Genomic DNA, 27,327 nt, shown 5'->3' on the forward strand with positions numbered 1-27,327 from the left:
AAGGAAAAAAAAATTTCTTCAGGTCTATGTGACCCTGAGGAGAGCGTGAGGGTTAAATTACTGGTGGTTTTATATCTTAAAAATATCTAGAAAAACAGGCACTCCGACTGTGAGGTGTTTTTCACAGATCTCACCTGTAACTTGGTGTGGTTCATCTCCATGAAAATAGAAAGGTTAAATATCATATTGTAAAAAAGTCCAGGCAAAGCAATAACATCACCACGGAGAAAAGCATTTGATTGACGCTCCACCAGAAAAGTGACACAATGCACTTTTAAGTTAGATTAAAGAAGTATGTGATGATGGCAGACAAAGACATAAAAACACCACACAAGTGTAGATAAATCAAGCCACAAATCTGCTATTTTAAAATGGCAATATTCAATGACAAAACTGATGCCTATTGAAATACTTAATACTATTTTTTCCCAGATAGCAAAATTAATGTCTCTCATTACTCCCTCTGAATAGTACTGTAGTTATGCAGTATTTTTCGTCTATTCCAAACTACCATTATTTCGTTTGGTCAAAATATGTGGTGGGTGTAGTTAATTGGACACCAGTATTCAGACCAGAGATGACGTCCCTACATTTAGCATATCAAGTTCACTTGACATAAATTTGCGAACACAGCTCTATAATGTGACTCTTTCGTATGCACACCTGCCTGGGCTTTTGAAGAGGTAAAAAGCACCAGGGGCATCCTAATCACTGTTTATCGCCACTCTGTCATTAAGGTTTACGAGTCCGGATACGAGAGCGTGTCTATGAGATGCTAAGTGTTTCTTATTACGTGCTCGCTAGCCTCGTTCGGCCCTTGTTGCCTTTCACTCAAGCGTACAGACTGGAGTTAGGAGAGAGGAAGTCACAGTTTCCCCCTTGCATTCTTTCAGCAGCGCGGGCCACCCACCGCCGGAAAATTGCCCCGAGTGCTAGAAAAACTGAGAAACAATAAGGATTCGTCATGGAGCCATATTTACCACCCAAAATAAACAACTGTACAGTAATTACAGTACAATTGCTCATGTATTAGAAGTAGACAAAACAGAAACTTGAAACTCGTGTCGATATATAGATTTTTAAATTTGTATTTTGTTTCATCTTTGAAATGTAATAGCGAAGGCAATAGTTGTAAATAAACTTCTCCTAATGATACTAGCAAGTTTTGCTGTTTTATTCTTGACTTGGTTCCATTTTCTCCCAGCTTTTGTCATTCACAATTATTCTAGTTAACTGCATGTCTGTTTAAAGGTCCATTATGTAACTTTTTGTTGGGGTCAATCACTTGCTTGTTTCTATGTCATTGCTCTGCCTGGAATGTTACACACTATATGACATTATACAGTTCTACCTTACAATTATTCAGTTACAGGTGGTTTTATAGCTCAAAAATACCTAGAAAAACAGGCGCTCTGACTGTGAGTGGAGTTGCCTTTCCGCAGATCTGACCTATAACTTGGTCTGGTTTGGACTCCATAAAGATAGTTTAATACTATACTATGAAACATTCCAGACAAAGCAATAACTTCTCCATAAAGAAAAGCATTTGACGGACCCTCCACAAGAAAAGTTATATGATACACCTTTAACTTCTGGGATAAATAAATCATTTTACACCTCCTAATGGGTCATTCATTTTCAGATCAGTCTCTTACTTGGTACTTATTTGTTAGATTTGGCCAAAGGCCAAAGCTGTTCTGAAACTTGGTGTGAAACGTTGGTGAATAATTGATGTAGGCTAAACCATCAAAAGCAGGTTGACATAGTTTGGCTCAGCGTCACAGCAGTCCCATGCAAAAGGACAGTATTACATTTTGGGAATCATTGGACACAACAATAGCGGGTGTTGTACAGTTTTTTCTTTTAATGCTAACCTGAGCCTGGATGCTTGACAAAGGCCTATATTATGCACTGAATCCAACACCATCACTCTCTATACAGTTGTCTTGGGGCTTTAGATGACTGACCTCAATCAGCAGAACCAGACCTATTTGAAGTGAAGCTCTGTTTTTGTATTATTCACACTTGAAACTCCTCCCCTGCAGCCTTCAATGGTTCAGCGACGCAATAGGGAAATTATGGGCCTAGGAACATTTGCACTTTGGCTACAATTAGAAGAGATTTTAATTAAAGAAACAGAGTGCCAATTAGGCAAACTCAGAGGGGAGAGGAGGACAGTTGGAGATGTTAACTTATAACATGTAAGTGTGTATGCAAGACCACATATAGTTGACTGAACAGAAAGTACAAACAAACTATATTTAAAGGCAACTTATGTATTTTAAGCTTTTCCTAAAAGTGTTATAAAATTAGATAACAATACAATAGCCAAGACTTTATAGTTTAATAAATGTTAATAAACAAAATGCACAACTTGCAACTTGATAGAAAAATGATCCTAGAAGGAATACAAAAGGTGACATGAGACTTTGTAAGGTATTATATAAATTTGCAATTCCAATGAGCTCACCAAAGATGATCTGATTTTTCTTTACTCAAAAGATGCCACTGTGAATATTTGTCCCATTTCTTGAGGCGGTAAAATCATATTTTATACAAGTATAAAAATCCTCAAGGTATCATTCAAACCCAAAAGTGTCTCGGAGATTATTGTCAACGTGTGTTTTAAATTCTGTAAAGCTAATATGCTAACACCTCGCAAGCTTTGGGATGTTCTGGCGCCTTAAGCGATTTCAAACCTTTATTTAAAAGGATTTCACATTGGTCATTGTTTACACATTTTGATTATAGTTGGATTTACATAACAATGAACGCAGGTACCATCACAGCTTTGTATCCCAATGATAGGTTTAGTTATGGACACACACTATGGATACACTGACTACATTCCCGTCCTCCACCAAAGGCACTTACGATATACACTGATCAATCTAGATTTTTCACTTGTTTTACATTTTATTTTTAAAGCAGATACACCGTTTTCAATAATGGTCTTCTAAAGATAAAAAACAAAGCCAAAACCATTTAACACAAAAATAGTCTAATTTCTTCTATTCTGCTCCCAACTGAGAGGATTGCTGTAGACCTCCCAATTAAAAAGACCCAAGCAGCTATATACAGCTAATGAGCATGCTCTAGTTCAGGTAATTTTGGCTTTATTGGGACATCCAACAAGAGAAAAAAACACCAAACCCATTTCTTTGTAAAGTAAAAATTATATGTTAACAACTGATAGTGTTTTGAATGTCACTTTCATCTACTGAATCATGTCAGTATCATGTAAGTCTTATTTAAAAATGTGAGTTTATTTCCTTAAATTTCCAAATAAATTAAAACACAAGGGAAAACATGATGTAAGGAATCCCCTGTTCTCTTGCATAAACCCAATGTCACTTTAAAATGTGCCACTGTCCTTGGCCTTTGGGGTTATCTAGCTCCACGCACACATTAAAGCTGCCCGCTCCAGCACTGGGACCTTCCCGTCACGTGTCTCCATTGTTTGGGAGTGAAGCATACGCAGGAGGATAGAGATGTTTAGAAGTTAATGGTCAGTATATGGCTTTGTCAGAGTGAGTTGTGTCTAGTGGGATTAGACCTTGGTTTCCTGCCTCTGCTGTCCCTTTCCTGTCTCCGGGGTCTTTGGTGGAGAGTCAGACTGTGAGCCAAATATTCACATCTCTCAGCGCGGTCACTCCACAAATCACTCTTTAACCCCTTACACTACTGTTTAACAAAGGCTCTTTGAAGTGTCCTGTGTGTGGAGATGGGAGGAGAGAGAGAAGAGGTGTTAATGGTTGACGACGCGTACATGCCATTTACATGAAGAGGATATGGTTACTGTCATGAAAGCTTCAGTAAGTTCACACAGCAACGATTCACTTTGAGCAAACAAAAATGACCTACTGTATTCCCGAAACCACTTTGACTACTGGAGAGTTTTGGTATTGGCCAGTATGCAAATGCTAATAAACAAACTCAGCATCAAAGTTTTATAAAGCAGTATTGAGCCAGTCCCAAGATTGAGAATTGCGATAGGAAGGGCACCAGGTATAAATTCTAAATCAATTTGCAATTCACTACTATAGCCTTAATTTAGTAGGAGTCAAAACACGAGTAAAGAAGTGGGTATTGCCAAGTAAAAATAGTATCTCAAATCTATGTCGTAAACAGTAAAAGTTAGAGAAAAAATGTTTCTCATAACCCCATGTTTTTAAAGTGTGCTAAATGGAAATATAAAAAGACATTATTTAACGTGAAACTTTACTATTCCACAAGAGATAAGTGCACATAATAAACATAAAAATAGAAGAAAGCTGGACTTGTACTATGACTTCCTGCCTCTGTGGTAAGAAGACATATCCAATGTTTATACAGCGTAAACAACATTTATATTTTTATTTTTACTCAGATCATGTAACCGCGCTGACATCTTAACCCTTTTAACAACATCTGAACAAAAGCCTTTGAAGTCCCCCTGACGAATGGGGCCGGGAGCTAAAGGGGAGGTGTTAATAGTTGTCACAGTACTCTGTCTTTCTCACTCTGCTTCTGCATGTGAATATGTGAGGGTGCTTGGTCAGCGTCCCAGGACAGGATGTGTGGCCTGGATCAGGGAGGAAGCCTCAAACTGGATGGCCACCAAAGACAGCCACAGCCCCAAGCTCCACACAGCTGGGACCTGCAGCCGCTGACCCTAAGCAGAGAGGATTAAGTACACATCTCTGATAACTGACCTCTGGATCTTTTTGGCTCAAGTTTACACAGTGTTTGAGCGCCCAATAGGCACAGTACGCCTTTAATGATTTCCTGTCCGTGTTTTGGATTTGAAAAAGCCTGCTTCTCCCCACTACATCAATCTCTAAGGTCAAAAACAGCAGCACAGATACAAATGATTTCTTCTTCGTTAGGCCAACAGTTACTGGTGAATGTGAGATTTTTTTTTGTTTGTTTAGATAAAATTCATGTTTCCAGTTCAGGGAAAACAACCATATTAATCTTTTCTAATTTTAGCTCAGGCAAGTTCTACACAAAAGGAAATGGTGGAACAAAGAGGTTTTGGCGTAAATGTGAGCAACAAAGTATACAATTTGTAAAGCTAAGTTATGTGAGTAAATCTAGAGCTACTACAAATAAATACTAATACAAACAAACACAAGTAAGGCATTTAAAATTATTGAAAAATTACAAAACACCAATTGTAAAGTCAAAAATATCTAAAAAATTACAATGATTATACAATTAACAAAATTCAACAAATTCTATGTTAATTTTGTACAGAAAAATAAAGCTGCTTTTAATCGTAATTTACAAAAAGGAAGATTGGGTGTGTTAACAATGCCCTTGCTGTGACCTTTGCTCAAACATTCATAACAAAACCTAAAATGATGAGTGCTTTCTAAAGCTTTCACAGTTACCAGTATGTTTACACACCTGCTCTAAAATCTAATGCAGCGCTGTGTATGAGAGCGGAGTTGAACTTTGTATAAAAATGGGGTTAGCTGGGGGTGAGGGGGAATTTGAGACATACTTGGTTCAGTGGTGTTTTTAGAGCACCGCCTACAAGTAATGAGTTTTGACCTACAGTGTCAACTGCTCAACGCTGCTTGTACATCTTGGACTCAAACTGCATTTTTCTTTAGACAAACAAAACACACATCGCCTGACTGTAAGGCCATTGACTGTTCCCAAAAGACCAGACAGAGAGGTGCCGTGCATGTGCAGCCAAAAAACGAAAACTGTCATTATTTAAAAGATTTGGTCATTCTCGGTTCATTATTCAGGGATGTCCCAAATAAGAAATTGTGAGGGCTAAACATTTAATACCCAGTGCTGTGTTGTGTATGATTGATTCGAATGTGTTGCCTTTAGAGCATATTTCTATTCTTTGGGATATTGATCGGGCCTTGCAGTGAATTCACCTCCCGCTACTTCCAATTATGGCCAGCACTTTTCTCTTGCGCTCCTCAGAAATAACTCGATGGAAAACTAAAAACGCCTTCAGGAGAACAATGTTGCAGCCTGCACCGACTCCCTGGTAGCTTCCTGGGTGCAGAAGCGTTGAGATGGGAATGAATTAGAAGCAAGTTAAAAGCATTTTCTTGGATCATTTGATTTGGGAGGATACAACTGTAAGACTGCACTGCTGACTTCAGATTTCTCTGCTAAACAGTGAAATCTATAACATTCACATTAACAGAGTTTGGTAGAACAGGTGAGTAACCTGAGAAACTGTACTTTTCATAGTAATGTTCTGATACCATATTTTACTATTTCCAATACTATCAGACATATTTTTGTTTGAAGTTCTCTTAATTTAGTACAAGTTTTGTTTACTCTTCTCCCTGTAAGTTATACAGTTTAGCATGTTTTACAGCTCACCTTAAGGTTTTTATTTTTTTGCCTATTCTTTGGAAATACCAAAAACAGTGCAAAAATGTTTTAAAAAGCTTAAATTATTAAAACATTTTATATCCAAACTCCTGCAGTAGTGAAATACTTTGTACTCTTACGGTTTGGGTCACTACTTTTTACTTCTACATGCATGATTAATAGTACTTTAAAGTAACATTACTCTTAACTATAAAGAAGTGCAAATCCTGGCTGCTCTTCCACCTTCTAGCCTTAAATAGATCTGTGAGGTGTGCTTGTATCTTGTGAGCCACATCTTGATTGATCAAAGTAATACAGTGTACGACATGTAAACAAAAGCTGAATAAAAGCTATGACACCTTTGAGTTAGTTAAATACGGGAGCATTGTGTTTTCCTAATGTTTGAAATTCAATGCACAACCTCCTAAAAGCTTGAAAACTTCTCATTCCTTTTGAGCAAAGACCTTGATGTTGCAGATTAAAAGCAGGTGGATTAGTAAACAGATGTGCACAGATGCGGTCATGAAAGACAATTACAGTGCAGCATTTGCTCGTTCTGAGGAAGGTCGAATTTTTCAGATGACGTAAAAAAGGTTGCTATGTGTCGAGCTGGCTGTCAATTAACTAACTGCTGAAGGAAAACAGAAGCAGTCAGCAGATCCGTGGAGGTGAGCTGTTCATTAGGAAACTACGAGAGGATACCTATACCATCTGGATGAGATGGTGAGAATCAGAACAGTAAAGGAAAGTTCAATATGGCGGTGTTGTCATCATGCTAAAATTTAAAACTCGATTTTGTTATCAAAGAGAAGGCTTAGTACATTAGGCTATAAGACTTTAAAAATAAATATAATAAATGAATATTGCCTTCTGATACAATACTACTCTGGCATTGTTGAATTTCAGATGATATTCTCACAGCATTCTATAGGCTAATATTATTTAATAGAGATGGGGGACAGCTAAAATTACACAGATTTTAGTTGTAATACAGTGAGTTCTTGGGTTTAGTCACAAATAGAAATGATCAAGTTCAACATTTGTGATTTTACGTTTTAGATATTTCAACAGAAACTACAATGTAATTGAAATATCTTTTTGTAGACAGAACCTGAAAATTCTAAAGCTATTCAGTGTTTTATGTGATACCTGCGAAATGGATCTTGTTTCTAGTTTTAGTATATTAGTATCTGGGTATCAACAATATGGTGATAGTAAAACATAAATATACAAAATGTGGTCCATAGGCGGCCTGTTATGAAATAAAATATTAAGATGGTAGTCTTAGCCGTAACATTATTTGTTTTTTTGTCTGCCTTTTTTTTTTAAGTCCCACAAGATAATTGGCATATCAGGTGTACAGTGCTACCTTTCACTTCAATGGAAACCTGGGAAAACTATTCATTAAAGTCTTCGGTAAACCTCCCTGATCTGTGCCTGCAGCATCCATCGACTTGGTTCTTTGTACAAGCCAACAACAAACTCAGCGTCAGATTTGTTCTCATCTTCTACAGCAGGCTTGAAGGCAACTCAGCGCTACTATATGTGTCATCACTACAAAAGCACCCTGGGAAATGGTATGCCTCCCCTTTCAAACTCTGCTCATCCTTTGTGGCGTTTGTGGAGAGGTCAGAGGTCACGGTCAGACATGGTTTGGACTCCCTGCAATGTGGATAGTGCAGACCCCTGTGGTGCTAAAAGCCGGATGATCTTCCTAAGCAGCAGGTGATGCACAGGCGGCTATGTTCGTGGTTGCTTCAAATAATGAGATGTCAAGGCCTGGACAGCTGGACAACTACAAGTTAATTATTAGCATATGCGGGTCATCTATTATTGATCATGTATGTTGAATTATTGACAATGTGGGGTATACTTAAACTGACGCATACAAGCCTGAAAACATAAAAGTCGATATGGTTTAAAAAGGGAACAAAAATATTGAAACTACATAATAATTTTACTAATTAGCGATGCACCGAGATACGGTAATATTGAAAAAATTGCCGGATCAGATATTGGCTTCCAAATATCGGGTTGATAATATCCTGGTTAGCTATATAAATTGATGTAATAAGACTATTTACTGGTTAGTTGGCTAAAAACGTCCCACTTTTATTTGAACTTTTATTTATAAAGGTTATTCTGTAGTTACTTGAGAGATCAAAAACAGATACATAACACATATGGATCAGTTTTGTCTTATTTTATTTTTGTTTAATAGAAATAAATGCAGATACTTAAAGCTTTAGTACTGAAATCGGGATTGAAACTGAAAAAGCTGGACTGGTTCATCCCTGTAACTAATAATACTCCTCTTCTGTTTTAGTATTTATTTATCTGTTTATTGCAAAAGCCGAACTTTAACTTTTGAAATGGTGAAATGTTTGGGTTTCATCACCTGCAATGTGGTTAATAAGGCAATAATTATGTAGTAGATGTTTCGCTTCTCATGTCAGTGCAGAAGCAGCAGCAGAAGGAACAGACAAACTGACATCTGCTTGAGAAAACAAACCACAGAAGTGTGTTTTTAGATATAATCACAAACATTATGTGACACAGCATTCTCAAATCCCGTTTGAGGAGAAACTTGGCATCACCCACTGCTGCGATCCATCTAACAAACCGTGATCCATGAGCCCCAAAAATGTCTACTGTTGTACTTTAAACAGCCTTTTATCAAAGCTCTTAAGCGCAATCTACATTTTTGGAGGAAGAAACTCGCTTAAGAAATGCATGTATCCAGTCTCACACAGAGCGCTCAGTGACTAATCTGCTGTGGGAGGTGGACAGCTTGAAGCTAACAGTGCAGACTCCAGCTAAATAAACCATCCAAGGATTGACACATCTATGTAGAGATACACGGGAGCAGACACTGAGTGAGATTCCCCCTTTAATCAGACTGAGACCTATTATATTTATACTGCTAATACTTGTAGTACAGCATTGCTACAAGGCACAACAACAATCTTTACTGAAATTGGGGAAAAAGATAGATTTCAGTTCACATCAGCGACATCATTTCCCCTCCTTGTTTGAATGTAGACACTTTTGTCCCATCACTTTTGTCCAATCAGGAAAATAAACCTGCTCATGACAGCACTGACTTCACTCTGAGAGGAACGAGAAGAGGACAGAAAGCAATCACATATCATAGAGGCAAAGAAGAAGAAGCAACAGCACAAGGCAGGGAGATTTGGCGCATATGAAGCAGAGAAGGTGTCGAATGGTTCTTTAACACCGGTGACCCTCTCCCTTTTGGAGCAGCTGAAGATGTGTGGAGGTAGGAGGGGGCCAGCCTGCTCAGGAATGCCTCTGAGCTGCTGTATATAGCAGACAGCCCACTTGGTTCAGACCAGTATATATATATGAAGACAAGCCCGGAGAGACTTACCGGAGTCGTGTGCATGCATAAAGGTGCACGCAACTACCCAGGATGTTGCTATACCGTAACCTAGTGATTGCATTTCCACATAAAACACGCATATCAAACACGAAGATTTAGGTCAAGTCATGCCGCTTGGAGAAAAAGATCCCAAGCTTATATCAAACTAGCTCTCTACTGATGGAGCAGGGGAGGAATTTTTACATGAAGATTGGATAAATGTTTTTTCGTACATCCGCTCTCAGATGAATTTGCATTAGCATGTAATTGTGATTTTCAATAAAGCAACAACCACCACCACCACACAATAATACCTGTATGTATAAGTCAAGCATTGCTATCAGTTCAGCTTAAATGACTGATGTACAATATAGATTTGTTTGGTATTTTAATTAAAGGCCTCCTGATCCCATTTTCTCAAACTGTCTCATAACATAAAGCTGCAGAAGTGGATGATTACTAAATGCAAATGGAAGACGTACATACTTAGTTCAGTATGTGGCGTGCACCTAGGTCTGTCAACAAAATGACTGTATCAGCTCATTCAATAAAGGGTAAAACACATTTATTTTAGGTACCTTTTCTTTGTATAAGTAGAGAATTTTGATATTTTTCTTTAAGACTTGAGTTGTAGAGGGTTAAAAATAGGCCTGTCATTATAAAAAAAATTGCAGTTCGATATATTGCTTAAGAAAATATAGATGATAAATGATAATACTGAAACTAATTTATGCCACTGACAAATAACATTAAAGTTGAATTATCCGCCCAAAAAAATGATGGTAAATGTACAATATGGTTTAAAAAAAAAAGGGGGCAATAAATAAACAGCAGAATGGAAACACTTATGTAGTAAGTTTGTCTCTATGAGTCATAGAAGTGATTTATTCCACCCTCTACAGCTCGAATCTTTTTGTAGTACAGAAAAATAACAAAAGATTCTCTACAAGTACAAAGAAAAAGTACCTACAATAAATACTGACCTCCAAAAAGTATAATCTAAGGTCATATAGTATTTATCGTGTCAGGACTAGTAGAGGATTAAAAATAACTTCTATGACTCATTACAGATACAAACCAACTACTGGGGTGTTTCATGCTATTTTGTACTTACTGCAGTTCATATTTTTAACAATATTATTATCATTGTTTACTGTCTGAATTTTCTTAAGCAATATACCACAGCTGTGTTATGTGTGATTGTGACAGGCCTACGTGCACCTAGCAATGCCCCTTGTGCTTTCTCTGTCTGGTTCGGAGCCTTCCCTTCTCTCCCCTTGACTCACTTCAAAGCCGGGCCCATCCCTGTATACGCGAGTGCCATTCTCCTTGGTGCTTATGGCTGATAGGCTGTGGCCTCATTCCCTGTACTGCTGCAGCCTGTCCCCATTGTGTCCCACTCTCTGGCAGAGCACCGTGTGGGTGGAGGACAGACCAGCGCTCTCCAAACTCAACGCCTGACACGGATGCATGGGCTGTGGGGGGGTTTGAAGAGGAGGCAGTTGTCTCTGCTCTCACCAATGTAACTACCATCCACCTGCAATCGGCCGCTCACTGCCTCGATGCGAGCTGGATCCGAAAGAGTACTTGTGGCTCTCAGACGCCTGTTTAACTCTTGAGGAGGCCAATCATCATATTGAGGTGCTGTGGATGATGGGTTTGCAAAAAAAAAAAAAAAAAAAAGAAAAAAAGCGGGGTGAGAGAGAAGGGGGTGGGGGTAGGGGGGTGTTGCTTTAAATGCAAATCCCTTTCGTATAAAAATCGGTTCCGTTTAAAAGGATTTCTGGGAAGCGATCCACATTTCTACGGCAGGGAGACAGTCAGCAAGAGAAAACAGCATAGCACCAGTCAAACATCAAGGAGACAGAGGACGTGGAAGGAGTAGCAAGAGAAAAGACTACATGTCTGTAAAAGAAGGGATTGGGCCCTTAGCTCTGAAATAAAACCACAGCTCTCTACGTTTGCTGATTGAAGAAGCTTGTGTTTAAGGAAAAATATGTACCAGTCATGCTGCCACTTATATGGAGACAAGTGAAGGGATGACAAGGCCAAGACGGGTACGAATGTCTTCAGTGGCTTCAAAACAAAAACTAGCACACAAATGGAGAATAAAAATGTATGTAATATTTAAAGGGTCCATAGGACCCACTATTTTCTGATTTATGTTATAATGCAGTTTCCATATCCAAAAGATACCTGGAGTTGTGTTTTGTTTCATGCACATAAGTTCAGCACATAGTTCTGGCTGGATTCTTCTCTCAACAGAAAACACTCTGTTCCACCTTGTGATGTCAGGTGGTAATACAGGAAGGGCTCCATACATCTTAACTAGAATCATTTGGATAATTTCAGGCCAGGTATGTTTTTGAGGAGGTAACAACTTTCTCACAAGAGCTCACAAGAGATTCTGTGCAATATAGTATCTTTAAATCTGACTGCAATAACCTCATTTCATACAGTGACTAAAACTGCAATGCCAAAAATAACTTTAATATGTAAGGATATATATAGTGATCAAAATAAACAAAATCTTTAAAAGAACACATGAAGAAGTATAACGTTGATTGGTCATTGTTAGTCTGCAAATAAAGGGAGACTTATTATTAGGTCTGCAAAACTAGTCCTTTAAATGTAGATTTTAAACAGTAAACTGGTTCAAAAATAGGAAAAGCAGCAGCATTACCGCTCCCCTTGTGCAAAGCAACATACAGATGCAAGCGGCCAACCCAGCTGCCTTCACCAAAATACCAGCACCAATCAACAGTGCAGCACAAAATTTGAATATATTAGTTATTCCTGTTCACAGTGGGGCATTAGCACAGAGCAATGACGATTACAGCAAAGTTATGCTTGTGGGCAAATGTTGGCGTCTTTGTCAACGCATTACAATGGTGCAACATATCAGGTAATATTTCACTACATTTTGTATGTATGAAAATCACATCAGCCATGGTGCACATATTCATGCTCATTAGTCCTACTTTGCCTCTGGCCTATACCTACAGCACTGGTAGCAGACTGGAGGAATTGGTCTCTATCCAAAAGAAAGGTGTTATATAACCTTTTTCATTTTGGCTGGCTTCGGTTTTCGACAGCATAAACAACTGCTATGGGGAGCTGCCGGCACTGCAAGACAGGTTGTGATGCCCCAACCCCTTCTCCATCACTCCCAAGCTTCAAAATATTGTCAGGCAGTGAGACCGGGGCGCTCTAAACAAATTATACTGGCTGTTGCGTTCGGTAAGAAAACTGACTAGTAAACAGAGGCAGACAGCAGCTGCAGTAGCATCCTATTGTGTGTAAGAAGATGACTTAGCCAAAAAGATGTCACCAAAGAGTCACGCAAACTTCAGAGGCTCTGCTAATTCTCCAGTAATTAGCATATGCAATAAGTGTTTCTTATGTGAAGTGACAGATTAACAGGCTGAGTCCCCGCATCTGTTAAACCTCCACTGACCACAAAGGTGATCCCAAATCCGTCATGGATGCCTTAAAGACACCGAGATGAAAAGGAGTGATGCTTTCTTCTCCGCGAGGGTGGAAAATTTGTCTTTGTGTTGTCTAGATTGGAGCTCGGCATCACCTCTGCCAATGCTTTTAATGTCATTACAGCTTAGAGACTGCAAAGCTTTTGTCACAATGCTGCATCTAGTGTTTGGGAAAAGGATATGTGCAAAGAATAAAAAGAGACTAGGCAAAGAATAGCAAAGTCTCAAGGCAGTGCAGTGAGTGGAATAAAACCCTATAGCTCGTATTTTCAAGTCAAACGCACTATAAAAATTGTAATGGATCTGTTAAAAAGGTTTTATACTTTTGGAGGTGTTTTATGTGTCAGGGTACAAGAGCTGTGTGCCTGCATTTCGGTGTAGTGAGATCTAGCGAGTCCTCCAGACTAATTTCCACCCAAAGCTTGTTATTAATTTCAAGCCAAGTAATTATCTGATCAAGAGGTCTGTGTTTTAATCTTTCACAGAGACAGAAGGAAACGAGAGCAAGCCACGCGGCGTACCAACAAGCAAGTGGTGTGTGTAAGTGACTCATTTATCCTTTAGTTGGAGCTAAAGGAGGGAGAGATTTGGCAGCTGGGCGCTTCATCTGCCCTCCCATCAGTTCATTACAGTATTCCCTACAAGGTGCAGGACAAGAGGGTGGGACGATCCGGTGTGTGTTGGCAGAGGGAGAGGGGGCCCATTACCCCAGACATGAAAACTAGACGTCTTGTTCACACTTGGCGAGAGAGGCAGATGCCACGGCGGTTGGTGGACGCAGTACAAGCCCTGGTTTGGATGCCGCCTTTTTCACGCCTGTGGCCCACATTGTGCTGGAGCTACACCTGTTTGGAAACATCACCAAGTCGATCCATCACAGAAGGTGTTAAGCTGTTAAGGGAGTTTCAGTTACACCAAGTCATTAGTCCAGCCCAGAGTATTTGACAAATAACTAGCATTGTTTTGGAGCAGGAAGTAATACAGGATTAGAAAGCTATAAAATATATGGTTCTTTCTATTTACTCACAATGAAAACATTAAGAATACAGTCATAAATATGGTCAATTGTGAACCACTGTTCTCAGGCAATGCAAACAATGCTACTAGTTAACAGAAGTTGTCATAGAAGTTGAAATTATACAGCTGTATTAGCCAACAATAACAAAATAATTTTCTCATCTCATTTCTATGTGTCATGGAAAGCAAAAATCCCAAAAATCCCCTCCAACTTCTGCTTTTTTTTTTTTTTTTTTTTCATCTCCGTCTGCAGATTTTCACAACAAAATCCCCATGATTCTTCTGTCAAAAAAGAACACTTTCCATGTTCAACTTCATGTCGCAACATCTTGAACTGGAGCCGCACACACACCAACCCCACCATCACCTGACACCCTTCAGTAATCCACGGGTGTCATTACACAAACTACACCCATGGGCTTTGAAAGTCTAGAGCATGAAGTCATAAAACTCCTGCAGAAAAGGCATCCAGTGTGGCTCTAACAAAGTGACCAGCACAAAAACAGACGCGGCTGACAGATTTGTGTTCCTGCCACAGAATATGTGAAGTCAGGCATGCTCACACGCTGTTCCTGTTTACTGCCACCATCGATCGGATTGGGCAAATACAAAAAGACCAACTTTGTTTCATTGTTTGAGAGAGTATTGTTATTTGAAGCAAGCCCATTTCCTTTCCAAATATGTAGTGTCATTCTCAATTAAATGGCTGCCATGATAAGAATTGATAGTACAACAGAAAGTTTCACAAATGGTTCAGTTTCTTAAGAATAAAGTGTAAAGTCTTGAGGCTTTTACACTAATATTCAACTATGTTCAGTCTTTTTAGTTTTTTATACAAACAATAATAATCCAACAGGTGTGTCTGTTAAGCCTATATATATATATATGAACAACATACATATATACATATTTACATATAAACAATTCACCCTTATAGCTAACACTAAATCATGTCAAATCACCATTTCCTCTGCTCACTTTATCTCCTAATGTATATAGCCTAGGTATATTTTCCATTTATTTACAAAATTTTATTTCACTTTTAAATAAACATTTGTACCTTATTCTGCAAAAGTCTTCTGATAATTTTATTATTTTGTAATTTGAATCTTATTAGCATCTATTTTTTGCACTTTGTTATTATATTGCAATGTGCAAGATGCTGTGTCCAGGTAATTTCCTATGTGGATCAATAAAATTGGTCTATGTGAGAGAGAGGAAGGGCATCAGGCATAAAACCTGAGCCCAATCATTATGCTGCTCACGGCATGTTAAAAGATTTGCTCTGATAACTCGAGACTTGAAAAACCAACAGAGTTTTGAAATGAAATATGGTACATGGTATGTCACAAAGCATATCAAAACATACTGATGACAGTGGAATAAGGCAAATGATCACCATGCTGACTGATGCTGCTAAGCTAAAAGAAACCCACCACTTTAGTCTATTCATCATCATTTCTCTCTTGCATTATGACAGCTAATTTGGGTCTTTATCAATCGTCCTTCCAGGGTTCACAAAGCCGATCCGGGGCTATATCTAACTATTAACATCAAGTCTGCTGTCTGAAGCTAATGCAAATGATGGCCTGGATTTAAGCATCTCCTGCAAGGCTTCACATGCGGGCCCTCCCCTGGTCAATACCATGGGCTAAAAATGCCTTTTAAACGTCCATCTGTGTTCTCTCTGTGTGCACTGCTTCTGACCACAGGCCGGAGACGCACCATCAGGCTACAGCAATCACATCAGCCTTGTGTATTAGCCTCAATGCCAGAATGTTTTAGTATTGATTTTAGGGTAAGCTTGTTAAGGGTCCCTGAGGAACAAGCCCTGGGAACCTTTTGATGACTTCAAACTGAAAAGTAATTGCAGTGGGGTCTTAGAAATGGATTTCCTGGACATATCAGGAGGCCAAATGGACAGTTTTATTACTGGGGTGTCAGCGCTCAGAATGGCTATAACACAGGAAGATGGAGGTCCTTTTTATTTGGGTTATCCGTACAGCAGCGGTAGTACCACTGATGATTGTAAGTTTTATTAGGTAAACTCGAAAATGCATTACCATTTTACTACTGTGGTATATGAAACCCAATGGAAATAAGTAAGATATAGAAATATGGACACAACAGAAGGCTCATAATGTTGTTGCCTCCATGGATGTGCACATATTTTCATACAATAGTCTTGACTTCATTGCTCAGAATTGGTACAAGGTTCTTAGTTACAATGATTCTGTTGAATCAATAAGACCAGTGAATTAAGGAAGGACTCTTCAAGCACAGAGGACGTGCTTGATCAGGGTTGCTATCTAGACAGACAGGAGATAAACACATTTTGGATACAAGAAGTTGCACTACGAGGCTATTACAATTTTATAAAAATCCATAATATATTTAAAATAGAAAATGAAGTCGTAAATTTAACATTATCTGAGTTTCCAAACAATTACATCTTAAATAAACAAATAAAGTGTTTCCAGACTCACCCTCCTCTGCAAAGATCCGAAGAGTCCAGTCCAAGACCATGCACCACAACAAGAAAACGCCTCTGTGCGTCAGCTCCATAGCGGTTTAGCAAAGAGACAAAACGCAAACTTTATGCTTAAATGAAATGGCCAGAGGCACGGGCAACTCGGCTGTGCACTCTCTGACCGCAAACCAGTCCGCATTTAAAGTTCTGGAGAGCCTGTGATCAAAACACCGCAGCAACACAGGACACTCTCAGCAGGCTAAGTGCACGTTGGTAATGTTACACGGTAGATCGATGTTAGATACGGAGCACGTTTAACAGCGGGCCCCGTAAACGAGCGTGGTGTTGTTACTACAAACTTGTGCGTGGCCAACTTCGTCTTTGTGTGTGACCGATAAAACAACACAAGAGTCCCTTAGTGTTAGTCCAACCGAGTCCTCTGTCAGCACAAGGAAAGCATGGTCCAAACTTGTAGTAGGCTATCCCCAGATTAAATCAGCTCTTTGTCCACACGACTTCTCCCCAATCTCTGCCCCTCAGCTAAACTCGTCGCGGGGGCTCTGCACTGGATCCGCAGGTAGGGCACCTCTTGCATGCCTTTTAGTAGCTCAGATAAGCTTCATTATCAGCCTCTTCTTTTCTTCTCCCACGTCGCCTTGTCACGCCTCGCAAACAATCATCCAAAGTCTTATCATGGTGCGGCTGTACTCACCAGACTGTTGGGCAGCATGGACGCACAACCACCCCAATCTGCTACTGCTGTTGTGGATGTGTGCGACAGGTCCAGCTCGGCCCGTTTTTTCACGCAAAATTTGCTCCAAATTGAGGCGGAATGTCTGGCCAGGTGTGCGTAAAAGTCCGCGAAGAGGACGCACGGCGCACGGCAAAAGTTGTAAGCTGGAGCGGCTCGCACGGCTCTCTACAGTAATGTGGTCACCGAGGACTTGCGCTTCATCTCCGCATCAAGCCCAGAGTGGCACCAGATAACCCCGCCCACTGTTACCATAGCAGCAGCATCAAGAGCTCGTGAGGATACGATAGAGGGACATCCGGCGCGACCCTTCACAATAAAACAAAAGGGAATTCTCCAATTATCTGACTAAAACTCTAATTGGAGTGCATCGTGGCTCATGACCTTTAGAGCCTTACTAAAAATATTCAGTGTTAGATTGTCTGCAAGGTTTTAAATGTTAAGCTGTATAAGCTAGGTTTTGAGAAGATGGGAGAATTTGCATCTGGGATTCATGAAAATACATGCCTACCTACCTACTTGCCTACCTACATACATACATATACATATACATATACATATACATAGGATTTAGTCATATCATATTGACACGAGACAAAGTCATGGTCTTTTAACAACCCTAAAGTAGTAGTCATTTTGACTCAGAAATTGGCTATGACCTACTACGCTGTGTTTAGGAAGAATACATTTACAAAAATGACAATGAATGCTAAGATTTATGCATTAAAAATATGATTACATTCTGGTAATCTTATATTGTGTTATGACGCAGTAATAGTAGTGAGTAGTGTCATTTAAGCACAACACAACCAGGCTACAATTTTATTTTGGAATACAAACTGAATACTTCCAGTTGGAGATTATAGTTTCTATCTTTACAACAGAAAAATAACAAGAGCCACATCTACAAGTCTTGGCGTGCACCTCAAACCCTTGCCATGGGTTAATTTACTTCAGTTATTTGAGATATGACTGTTAGTGACTCTCTTTTTTCTGAAGATTTAAAAATAGTTTATGCCAAACGAATGCATCACAAACGATAATTTACATGACATGCCCTAATTATCCCATTTTAAATACCAGTAGACTAGTCCATTAGTCATTGTCACCTGCAGCTTTACACAGCGGAGTAGCTTAGGTAGCCTGTCTTCTGAAAGGTAGAGCCACAAATCAGTCTGTCTCAGCGGGATAACCAACTTGACCTTTAGTGGACTCCAAGTGTCCTTTCCGAGCTTCAAAGGACACACAAATAGTTCAGCAGAGGTCTTGGCTCAGGCCTACAAAGTAAAAGTCTGCAAAATGCTGATAGAAAACCCTCATATGCTTTTAGACGCTAATCACATGACTGGAGATCATAGCCTGCTGCCATACTCCTTAGTCTGATAAGACGCTTAAAAAGTGAAAGTGAGCTGCCAGCAAAGATGGCAATAGAAATCCCAAATAGTGCAGTACTGCTAAATGTAACTTGTTTTTGTATGAATTCCTTGTATTTTCCCCTTACAAACACTCTACAATGGTATATTAAAATGAGAAGCCTGACATTACAGATTTGTTGCATCAGAGTCCCAGCATACCCTATTTCCTTGTTTAATTAGTGGGTCTTATGCTCAAGGGGGAACCGAACGCAATCACTTTTGAATAATATCTGGCAGCATGAATAAGAGGAAATGCAAATTTAACTTCTAAATGACAGAAATGTAAATAAAGCATTAGAAATTCAAGAAACTAACAAGGACAGCCACGCGTAATTTGGGTTGAGAACACATGAGATGGACTATTCTTTTTTTATATGGCTTCATGCTGCTTATTTCCAGACAGAGTGATTAGAAGGAATACTGACACATAATTTCATGTGTCACGTTTTGACTTTAATATTTGACTGATACTGCAAATACTTTTGAAGGCATTTGCAGATGGCTCAAGGATTTTCCTATCATCTCACACAGAGCATGTTTCCTCCAAATCAAATAAAAACAGAAATTGTTTCGTCAAAACAAATACAAGATCAGCTCAGGCAAACCTTTTCACAAACATTACGCTGTTTAGCATCTGCTACCCGTGTGCCTGTGTCTGTGCAGTTTTATCTGAACGGGATGTGAGAAACAGAATACATGGAGCTATCAGAAATTCACATTAACTGTATGCATCTACAGCTTTGAGATCTCCAGACTTCATTATGCAGCATGTCATGGTGCATTGCCCCCAGGACTTTTTAAATTGAAACCAAAATCTTCTGCTAGGATTAACTTGACTGTTACCCTAAAGTCTATATATCAATTCTAATAACAGTTCTACTACTACTTCTACAGTAACTGCTATAATGTCAATCATACTAAACACTGCTTTTGCTACTTAAAGGTGAACCGTTTTTTTCTGATGTGGGGTCCAGTGGTGGAAGAAGTACTCAATTTTGTTACTTAAGTAGAAGTACAGCCACTACAGCAAAAAATACTCAAGTAAAAGTAAAAGTATCAAACTAAATCTACTTAAGTAAAACTATTAAAGTACCAGTTTAAAAATGTACTCAAAGACTAAGTACTAAGACTATTTTTGCGCTGATTTTGAGATATAATGAAGCTTCAAATGTAAAGATTGTGTTGAATTTTGATCAGCAGAAACTTTTTATTTGCATATTTTTGTTTGCTCAAATGTGTTAAAAATTTTGTGAGTAGAACATACAGATACCTTCTCTGAATTGTAGTGAAGTAAAATGTATCCACTTTAAAATATACTTAAATGAAGTACAAATACCTAACATTTTTACGCAATATTACTACTTATACTTTATTACGTTTCACCACTGGTAATGTCCATTAGCATAAAAGTGTTACTGTTTTGCCTAGAATGTTCCACAGTATTGTAAAAATGTATCTATATTTTAATTCTTCAAATACAGGTTTTATTTCCATTTTATGTACACATTCATACGGAAAATAATAAACTTTTGAACTCTTCACATAAATACTTCATAGCTGTAATAGTTCAAGATTGTGTCTGAGGCAAATGTGAGGCTCATCTGACCATCAAATGATCAAATCAATGCAGCTAACATCCAATGACTTTCCACACTAAGTATGTGAAAAACCACAGAGTGCTTTGGTATAAACTGTTGCAGTGTTAGTACAGCCCACAGTCACAGTCATGGCTCTGATCGTGTACAAGTATGGAGAGAGAGATAGAGAGAAAAAGAGAAAGAGAGAAAGAGAAAGAGAGACTGACTAGTGAAAGCTGGTTTGACAGGGCCTCTCCAACATGTTTCCAATCTACCTGTAGACAGACGCAGAACACGGCACCGCATTTATCTTCACAAGAATCAGTTATTTCCTTTAGGAGCTCAACGCACTCTGAAACTTTACACCACTTGTGGATAGAGTCAGGATTATTTCATGTTTTTCATGGGTTTAAGAAAAGTGCACCATAAAAGTCAACGATTTCCATAAGGGCAAAATATGCAGTGGAGGAAAGTGATGCAGTATTGAAAAGTTCTAAAGAATATGTTTTTAATACAATTTTTAATTCCATTAGAATTTCTAGTGTTTTTAACACTAATTTAGGTCTTCATGTAACGGAAGCATCATTTATGTATTTTTATATATTTTATTTTTTGTGCTGTGAAATTACATTACTTTTGAATATTTTGGCAACAATTTGCCGCCTGGAACTTTGGATTCCTCGAGTCAATAATTTCACTTGAAAAACAAAGTTGATATGTGTTGTGAAAGAATCAAATCCTTCGCAAAGTAATTATTTCAATTTTGGGATCATCTGTTATTACACCCTTGGAGAGAGAGAGCAGTTTGGTCCTGGTGGTGACTTCACAATCTTTGTCAGGTTAAGCTCTTATTTTTACAGATGAAATGTGCAGCGCCCACAGGCTTTATGGTGAAATTATTTTTTTATCCCCCTGGTGCCTGACAAAATTATTGCCATTTTAAATTTGTTTTTGTCTGTTAATAACACAAGTCTGGAATTATGTTTTAAGCAAGAGCCAATAGAGATTTGTCAATAATGGGTTGTCTACACAATTGGTGCAATGTGTCTTGTGAATTTGAGTTTTTGGCAGTTTGGCAATATTAAGTTGTGTCAAATGTGCCTAAAATCAGGATTGGAGAAACTAACTATTGGATTATCATTGTGAAATCAGGTATCACAAGATCAATAAAGAGTCTACAGTTCTACTTATATAATCAGGACTGAACATGTCTATAAACTAGACTGCAGTAATGTTAAATTAAATCAGGACATAAACAGTGTTCCACCAGCTGAAGATAATGTTCCACCATTAGCTCTCTTACTGTTTAAGAAGCACTGCATTATGTTGGTATGGTGGTCCTGCCACTTCTGTGCCATAATATTGGCTTAAACAGCCCAAAAGAGCAGTGAAAACAGTATCAGATTGTGCCCAGACCCATTCCCTTAAATCCTCTTTCTCCGTGAGAGCTTTGGGGGGAACCGCAGGAGCCAGTATTATCTTGGTCTTTAAACCTAAGAAGGCATCTCTTTTCAAACAGCATAGAGAAAATGCATCTTAACCACCCTGCACCCTGCTGAGCATCAATCCGAGTGTGAATGATTTGGTCTTTATGCATCCCAGATAAAGGGGACCAATGTGCACCTCCCAGATTTTTGGAATTGTCCAGCACAAACATTTTGACGGATGCCAGCTGGAATTTTCTTCTTCATTTTTCCAGGACAAAACGCTGAGCAGAAGAATGGCAGAAGTGGAAGACACAGCAGGCTCAAATGAATAATAAAGTATAAACATGGAGGATGTGTTTGATCCCAGACTGCAGGCCAGAGCTGTCATGTAGTAATGAAGCTAACAAGTGACACTGACAAAGTCCTCTGCAGCTACATAGAGGAGACCGTGACTATGGGGGCTACACTGGAGAGGCTGGTGGTGCTTGTTACTCAAAGTTGGATTGCACTCAAATAGGCTTAGTTCTGCTAGTTAGTTTGAAGAATATATATATTTATTATTTTAATGTATAAAACTGTCAAATGAAAAGAAATATATTCGACTTGACTGACTTTAGGTTCTTGTTTCATTTGATCCCAAAACTAAACCTCAAGGGGACAGAGAACAAACAATTAATTTAAGATTATTTGTTATGATATAATATAAAAGTTGGTTTATATTTATATTTGTTTAGAACATTCAAAGCAGCAACAATTAATTTTACACTAATCTGAATTTAAAATAACCACTGCATTAACCTAACTGTAATATAACCGGACACCTCGAAGTCTAACCTTAACCCACTAGCATAGTATGAGGTACTATATACAACTACTCTTGTGTAGGCTACTTTTGGTATTGATAATTTGCAGTGACATCATGCTGGGGTTGTTCTACATACATTTCTATTGGCAGCAGTGTTCAGTTACCACAGAGACACAATGCAAACATTAGCAAATACTGTCAAAAACATTTTAAGATCGCCTGAAAACTCAAGAAAAACACAAAAATGGAATTAAACAATGTACAAATGTTCTGTTTAGGTGTTTGATTATGAACAGAAAGATGAGAGTGACTACCTGAAATTAATTGTATGTATGAGAGACTTGATCAGATGTCCCTATTTACCCAGGACAGTCCCAGTTTTGAGCCCTGTGTCCCCTGTCCCAGCAGATTTATTCAAAACCAGTGTTTTGTCCCACTACAAGAAATGTCCCAGGAGTCCCTATTTTTGACCAATCTGATACCTACCAACAGTGAAGAAATGCATAAATTGTCATTTGTTTAGGTAAACATACAGAAAAGCTGCTTAAAAATGACAGAAACACAAAGAAAACGTGACTATACTGAGTCATATTAGTGCCAAGCGCATAACAATTTTCCTTAATTATGAACTTGTTTCACAATTTTATTATTACCAACCAACCCAAACCAGAGGTGTCCCAGTTTTTTATTTTGAAAATGTGGTCACCCTAGACTTGTTTAACAACACAAATCAGCTCAGCGAGATTAAAGTCTAACTTGAGTCACAGAGCATCTAACAGAGCAGTGCTTTCAGTTAGCGTCACACCCCCAGGGAATGCTGATTACGTTAGGTGCAAAGTGTCAATACAGGAAAGTCCCATCAGAATTTGAACAGAACTGTAGAATGACATCATGAGAAAATTGTTTATTCAAAGCTCAGGGCACGTTTAAGAGCCTTTGTGCGGGTTGGATTTCACAACACGTTCACGTTTGGTTATGTTGCCTCCTTTATTGACATTTGCACTGCAGCGCCACTGGGAGGAAACCGTAAAATGTCACGCCTGACTGACTGATGCTGCTGCTGCTTCAGACACTTCCACTGCTCTGCCCCAGGTCCACTGTAAAAATGACTTACACCAAAAGTAGTCACCACAAGTGCTACAGAAGGGAATGTATTTTTTAAGGGTCCACATTACACTATTTTCTGATCCATGTTATAATGCTGTTTCCTAATCACAAACGTATCAGGGGTTGTGTTTTGTTTCATTCGCACATGTTTAACACACAAAAATGCTGTTCCACTTTGTGATGTCAGTGGTAATACACAAAGTGCTGGAAGTGTGTGTTTTAAACTCTGTGCACTTTCACTAGAATTTGGATAATTTCAACGCTGGAATTACCAGTCTCTATTGAACTAAAAGTAAAAGGTAGCTGTTAACTGAAAACTACCACTACATCACGTCACAAGGTGGAAAGAATTTTGAGCTTTAGAGGTATAGAAAACTTATAAACATAACTTCAGGCATGTTTTTGAGGTAGCAGCATTATAACCTGATTCATTAGCCGGTTTCACTTTATGGAAACCGTCTGACTTTGCAGCATTAGGATTCATTTGCTGGACTGTAGGCGATTACTTTTTAAAATGTAACCAGTTGCTGCTATTTGGTTGTGATGTATGTAATGCGCTGCTAACGGGGATAACTCCCAAATCCCTTTGGAAGAAGGGCAATAATGCCTTTCCCCTTAATAAAATTCACCAAACATTCTCTTTGTTCCAGCTTTAAATCCTCGATCTGTGGAATCTCTGCCAACACAGAATGTATGGCTCTTCGCTCAGTGGCTGGTGCCTGGACTCACACTTCCAGGGTTCTTGCAAACAGTCTAGTGTATTTCGATTCCCGACCTAGTCACTGGAGAGAAATGAAACTGAGCGGAGGCACTAGGTGGCACCAGCCTAGCTATTATAACATGGCTTAAAGCCCACAAGAGTAAATTTTGTAATATCATACATTTGCATACATATCATGCACTTTCTACAGAATATAGTAATATAAGTGACATGTTTTTTCTAGATATTTTTTCTAAACTGGTAAATGCGGTAATAGATTAAATTGTTGTAGTAGGGTTAAAATGGTAACAGCTGTGTGGCAGTACAATGCACAGTAGTCCCTTTTTAAAGTAGGCTATACTTAACAAAGTATTAAAGGCCATGTTATACTGCTGTTACCTTTTCTAAACATACCTAGGGTAGTATTTAGTTTAATTCACACATGTTTGATTAGTCCTTTATTATTAGTCTGTCTACATCTCCAAAGATCAAAATGTTCTGTTCCATCTGTCATGAAGTGGTAGTTTTCAAGTTAACAGCTACCTTTGACCTTCTGTGCAGTAGAGATTGGCAGTTCCAGGGCTGAAATTATCCAAATGATTCTTGTGAAGGTGAATGGAGTTTAAAAACACAGTGGAGCACTTTATCACATGCCATCACAAGGTGGAACAGAGTGTTTTCTGTTTGAAAAAAGAATGCAGCCTAAATATGCAGAGTTTTTGTGTTAAACATGTGCGAATGAAACAAAACAAAACTCCAGGTATGATTTTGCTGAGGATACATCATTATAACGTTAGGAAATAGAATAATATGGGCCCTTTAATACTACCTACTTTGTCCCCAAATTTAGAAAACTACTGTGAAGTAATTTATCTAATTGTTTTAATTCCAGCTCTCTGACTAACTCCAAACACACCTAATGCTATCAATCTTCATCTTAAGTGCTATTAAGCCTTTTGTCATTCACGTAAGATCCGCTTAAGGGAGTTTACATTTACACTGTAGAGTAATTAATAGACTAAAAGTTTATTTGAAAGACATCAATAAAGCTTTGTCTTCCAGTAACCCATCTGTCAGCGTATTGTCTCACTTTGAAACTATGAGAGTCTGAGTGATAATTAGCAGGGTTATCAACTCCATTAGTCATATTTGATTGGTAAGTGTCACCTATTATCCACATTGCATTCATACAATTATAATCTCGTTGTATATAGGCCAATGTACTAACATTCAATATGGATGTGTATGCAGTGGGGCTCGTTGTATGTTTTTGAAAAGAGAAAATGGTTCCCTTGATGAGAGCTGGAGAGGTGGGGGAGCGCCCGGAGAAAGAGGGCCAGAGAGGAACTGCAAATTCAGCTTCTTGTGTAAGCTGCTCAGAGCAAAGAAATAGCGCCATCTGCTGGAAATGCGGCAGAGGTGAAATGATTTGACTCTGGAGAACAATCTAAAGGTGCGCTATATAACTTGCTTGTCTCCATGGAGATGTAATTGTTTTACTGGGAATGTTCCACAGTGTACCATTAAACCTAAACCTAAATCTAACTGTATTAAATGATGTGTTTTATTGCTTGTAGGCTACTTTGAAACACATGCCTTTTTACTATGAGCAAGCTTGCCTCTCTTCAGATCTGACCTGTAACTTGGCGTTGTGCCAGCACCTGCTTATCTCCATGGGGATTTTATGCCACACTGTAGAACAGTTCAAGCTAAGCAATAACATCTCAATGGAGACACACCAAAATATTACATAGTATTACAGAAATATTTATAGCAAATAATTGAAAATAAGGACTTGAAAATTTTCTATATCAGCTACATCAACATGCTATAAGTATTTTTGGGTAAATACTGATCTTATCTTTGCAATTATAAGTTAAATACCACATTTAAAATACAGCCAGGGTATGAATAATTTTAAGATTGTATCAAAACAATGAAAAGACAATCACAGGAGTCAATTTTCCGAAAGCATTTTAAATTAATTTTATTATTTTATAGCTAATTTACAACAAGCGCTTCACTGAACTGGAACATTTTATTTTGCTTGATATTGTTCATTGTTAAATATATTCTTCTCTTCAGTTGATTTAGTAGTAACTTTTTGTAATCAGTCTTTTCTGTAAAAATTCATATATTTGATAAGGAATATCACACTATGATATGGATGGCTGAGAGAGATATTAAGAAATACATAGAACTCTCCAAAAATGAAATTTGAAAAACATAAAAATCCATTCATAAAGGTGACGTCGCCCGCAGTGGTCTTCTCTTTGTGTAGGTGTCTATAATGTTGCGATAGTGCTGGAGAGTGTGTGATAGTGTGCACAATGTAGACTTGTGTTAACTGGGCTGTAATCTGAAATCCTTCAATCACCTCTCAGTGAATCCACTCATCTTTATATACAGCATTTCTGACCAAAACATCTGTCTGTGAAAAAATACAAAAATATACATACTTAAGATGAAACCAGTGACACTTTTAAATAAATAAATAAAAAATGATACCCATTCACATTCTCCAGCTAAATCCATGTCAGCTGAAGTGAAATAAATAAACAGTAAATATGAATGATCACTTTGAGTTAACACTTCCAGCTTATAATTCAAAAATTATAAGTAAATACAAACACATGCTCAAGAACTGTGGATACCCTTTTCCATATTCTCGATACAACGATCTGAGGAGATCACAGACAGTAGAAGAAGAATGCCCCACTAAACTGAGGTGGAAAAAAAAGACAATTTAATTCAACTTAGTCCAAAATTTAAAACCAGTAGTAATCAATAAATATAGTCTTGTGGTATTAACCAATGAATCTGGTCTTATTTCTTTTTGTATACAACACGTTTTACCA

At 38.3% G+C, this 27,327-nt stretch overlaps 1 protein-coding gene across 1 annotated transcript in view; it reads right to left on the reverse strand.

Moving 5' to 3' along the window:
- The window catches only part of ephb4a (eph receptor B4a), a 39,163-nt gene extending 21,546 nt beyond the window's left edge, over positions 1-17,617 (reverse strand). The window contains exon 1 of the mRNA XM_020922833.2: positions 16,704-17,617. Coding sequence (XP_020778492.1) covers positions 16,704-16,782 — 79 coding nt within the window. The 5' untranslated portion in view covers positions 16,783-17,617. The remainder of the gene's footprint in view (positions 1-16,703) is intronic.
- Between the last annotated feature and the right edge of the window lie 9,710 nt (positions 17,618-27,327).

The sequence above is a fragment of the Boleophthalmus pectinirostris genome, unplaced genomic scaffold (assembly GCF_026225935.1).
Source record: "Boleophthalmus pectinirostris isolate CB_2022bp ecotype Guang Dong unplaced genomic scaffold, ASM2622593v1 HiC_scaffold_12, whole genome shotgun sequence".
NCBI classification, from domain to species: Eukaryota; Metazoa; Chordata; class Actinopteri; order Gobiiformes; family Gobiidae; genus Boleophthalmus; species Boleophthalmus pectinirostris.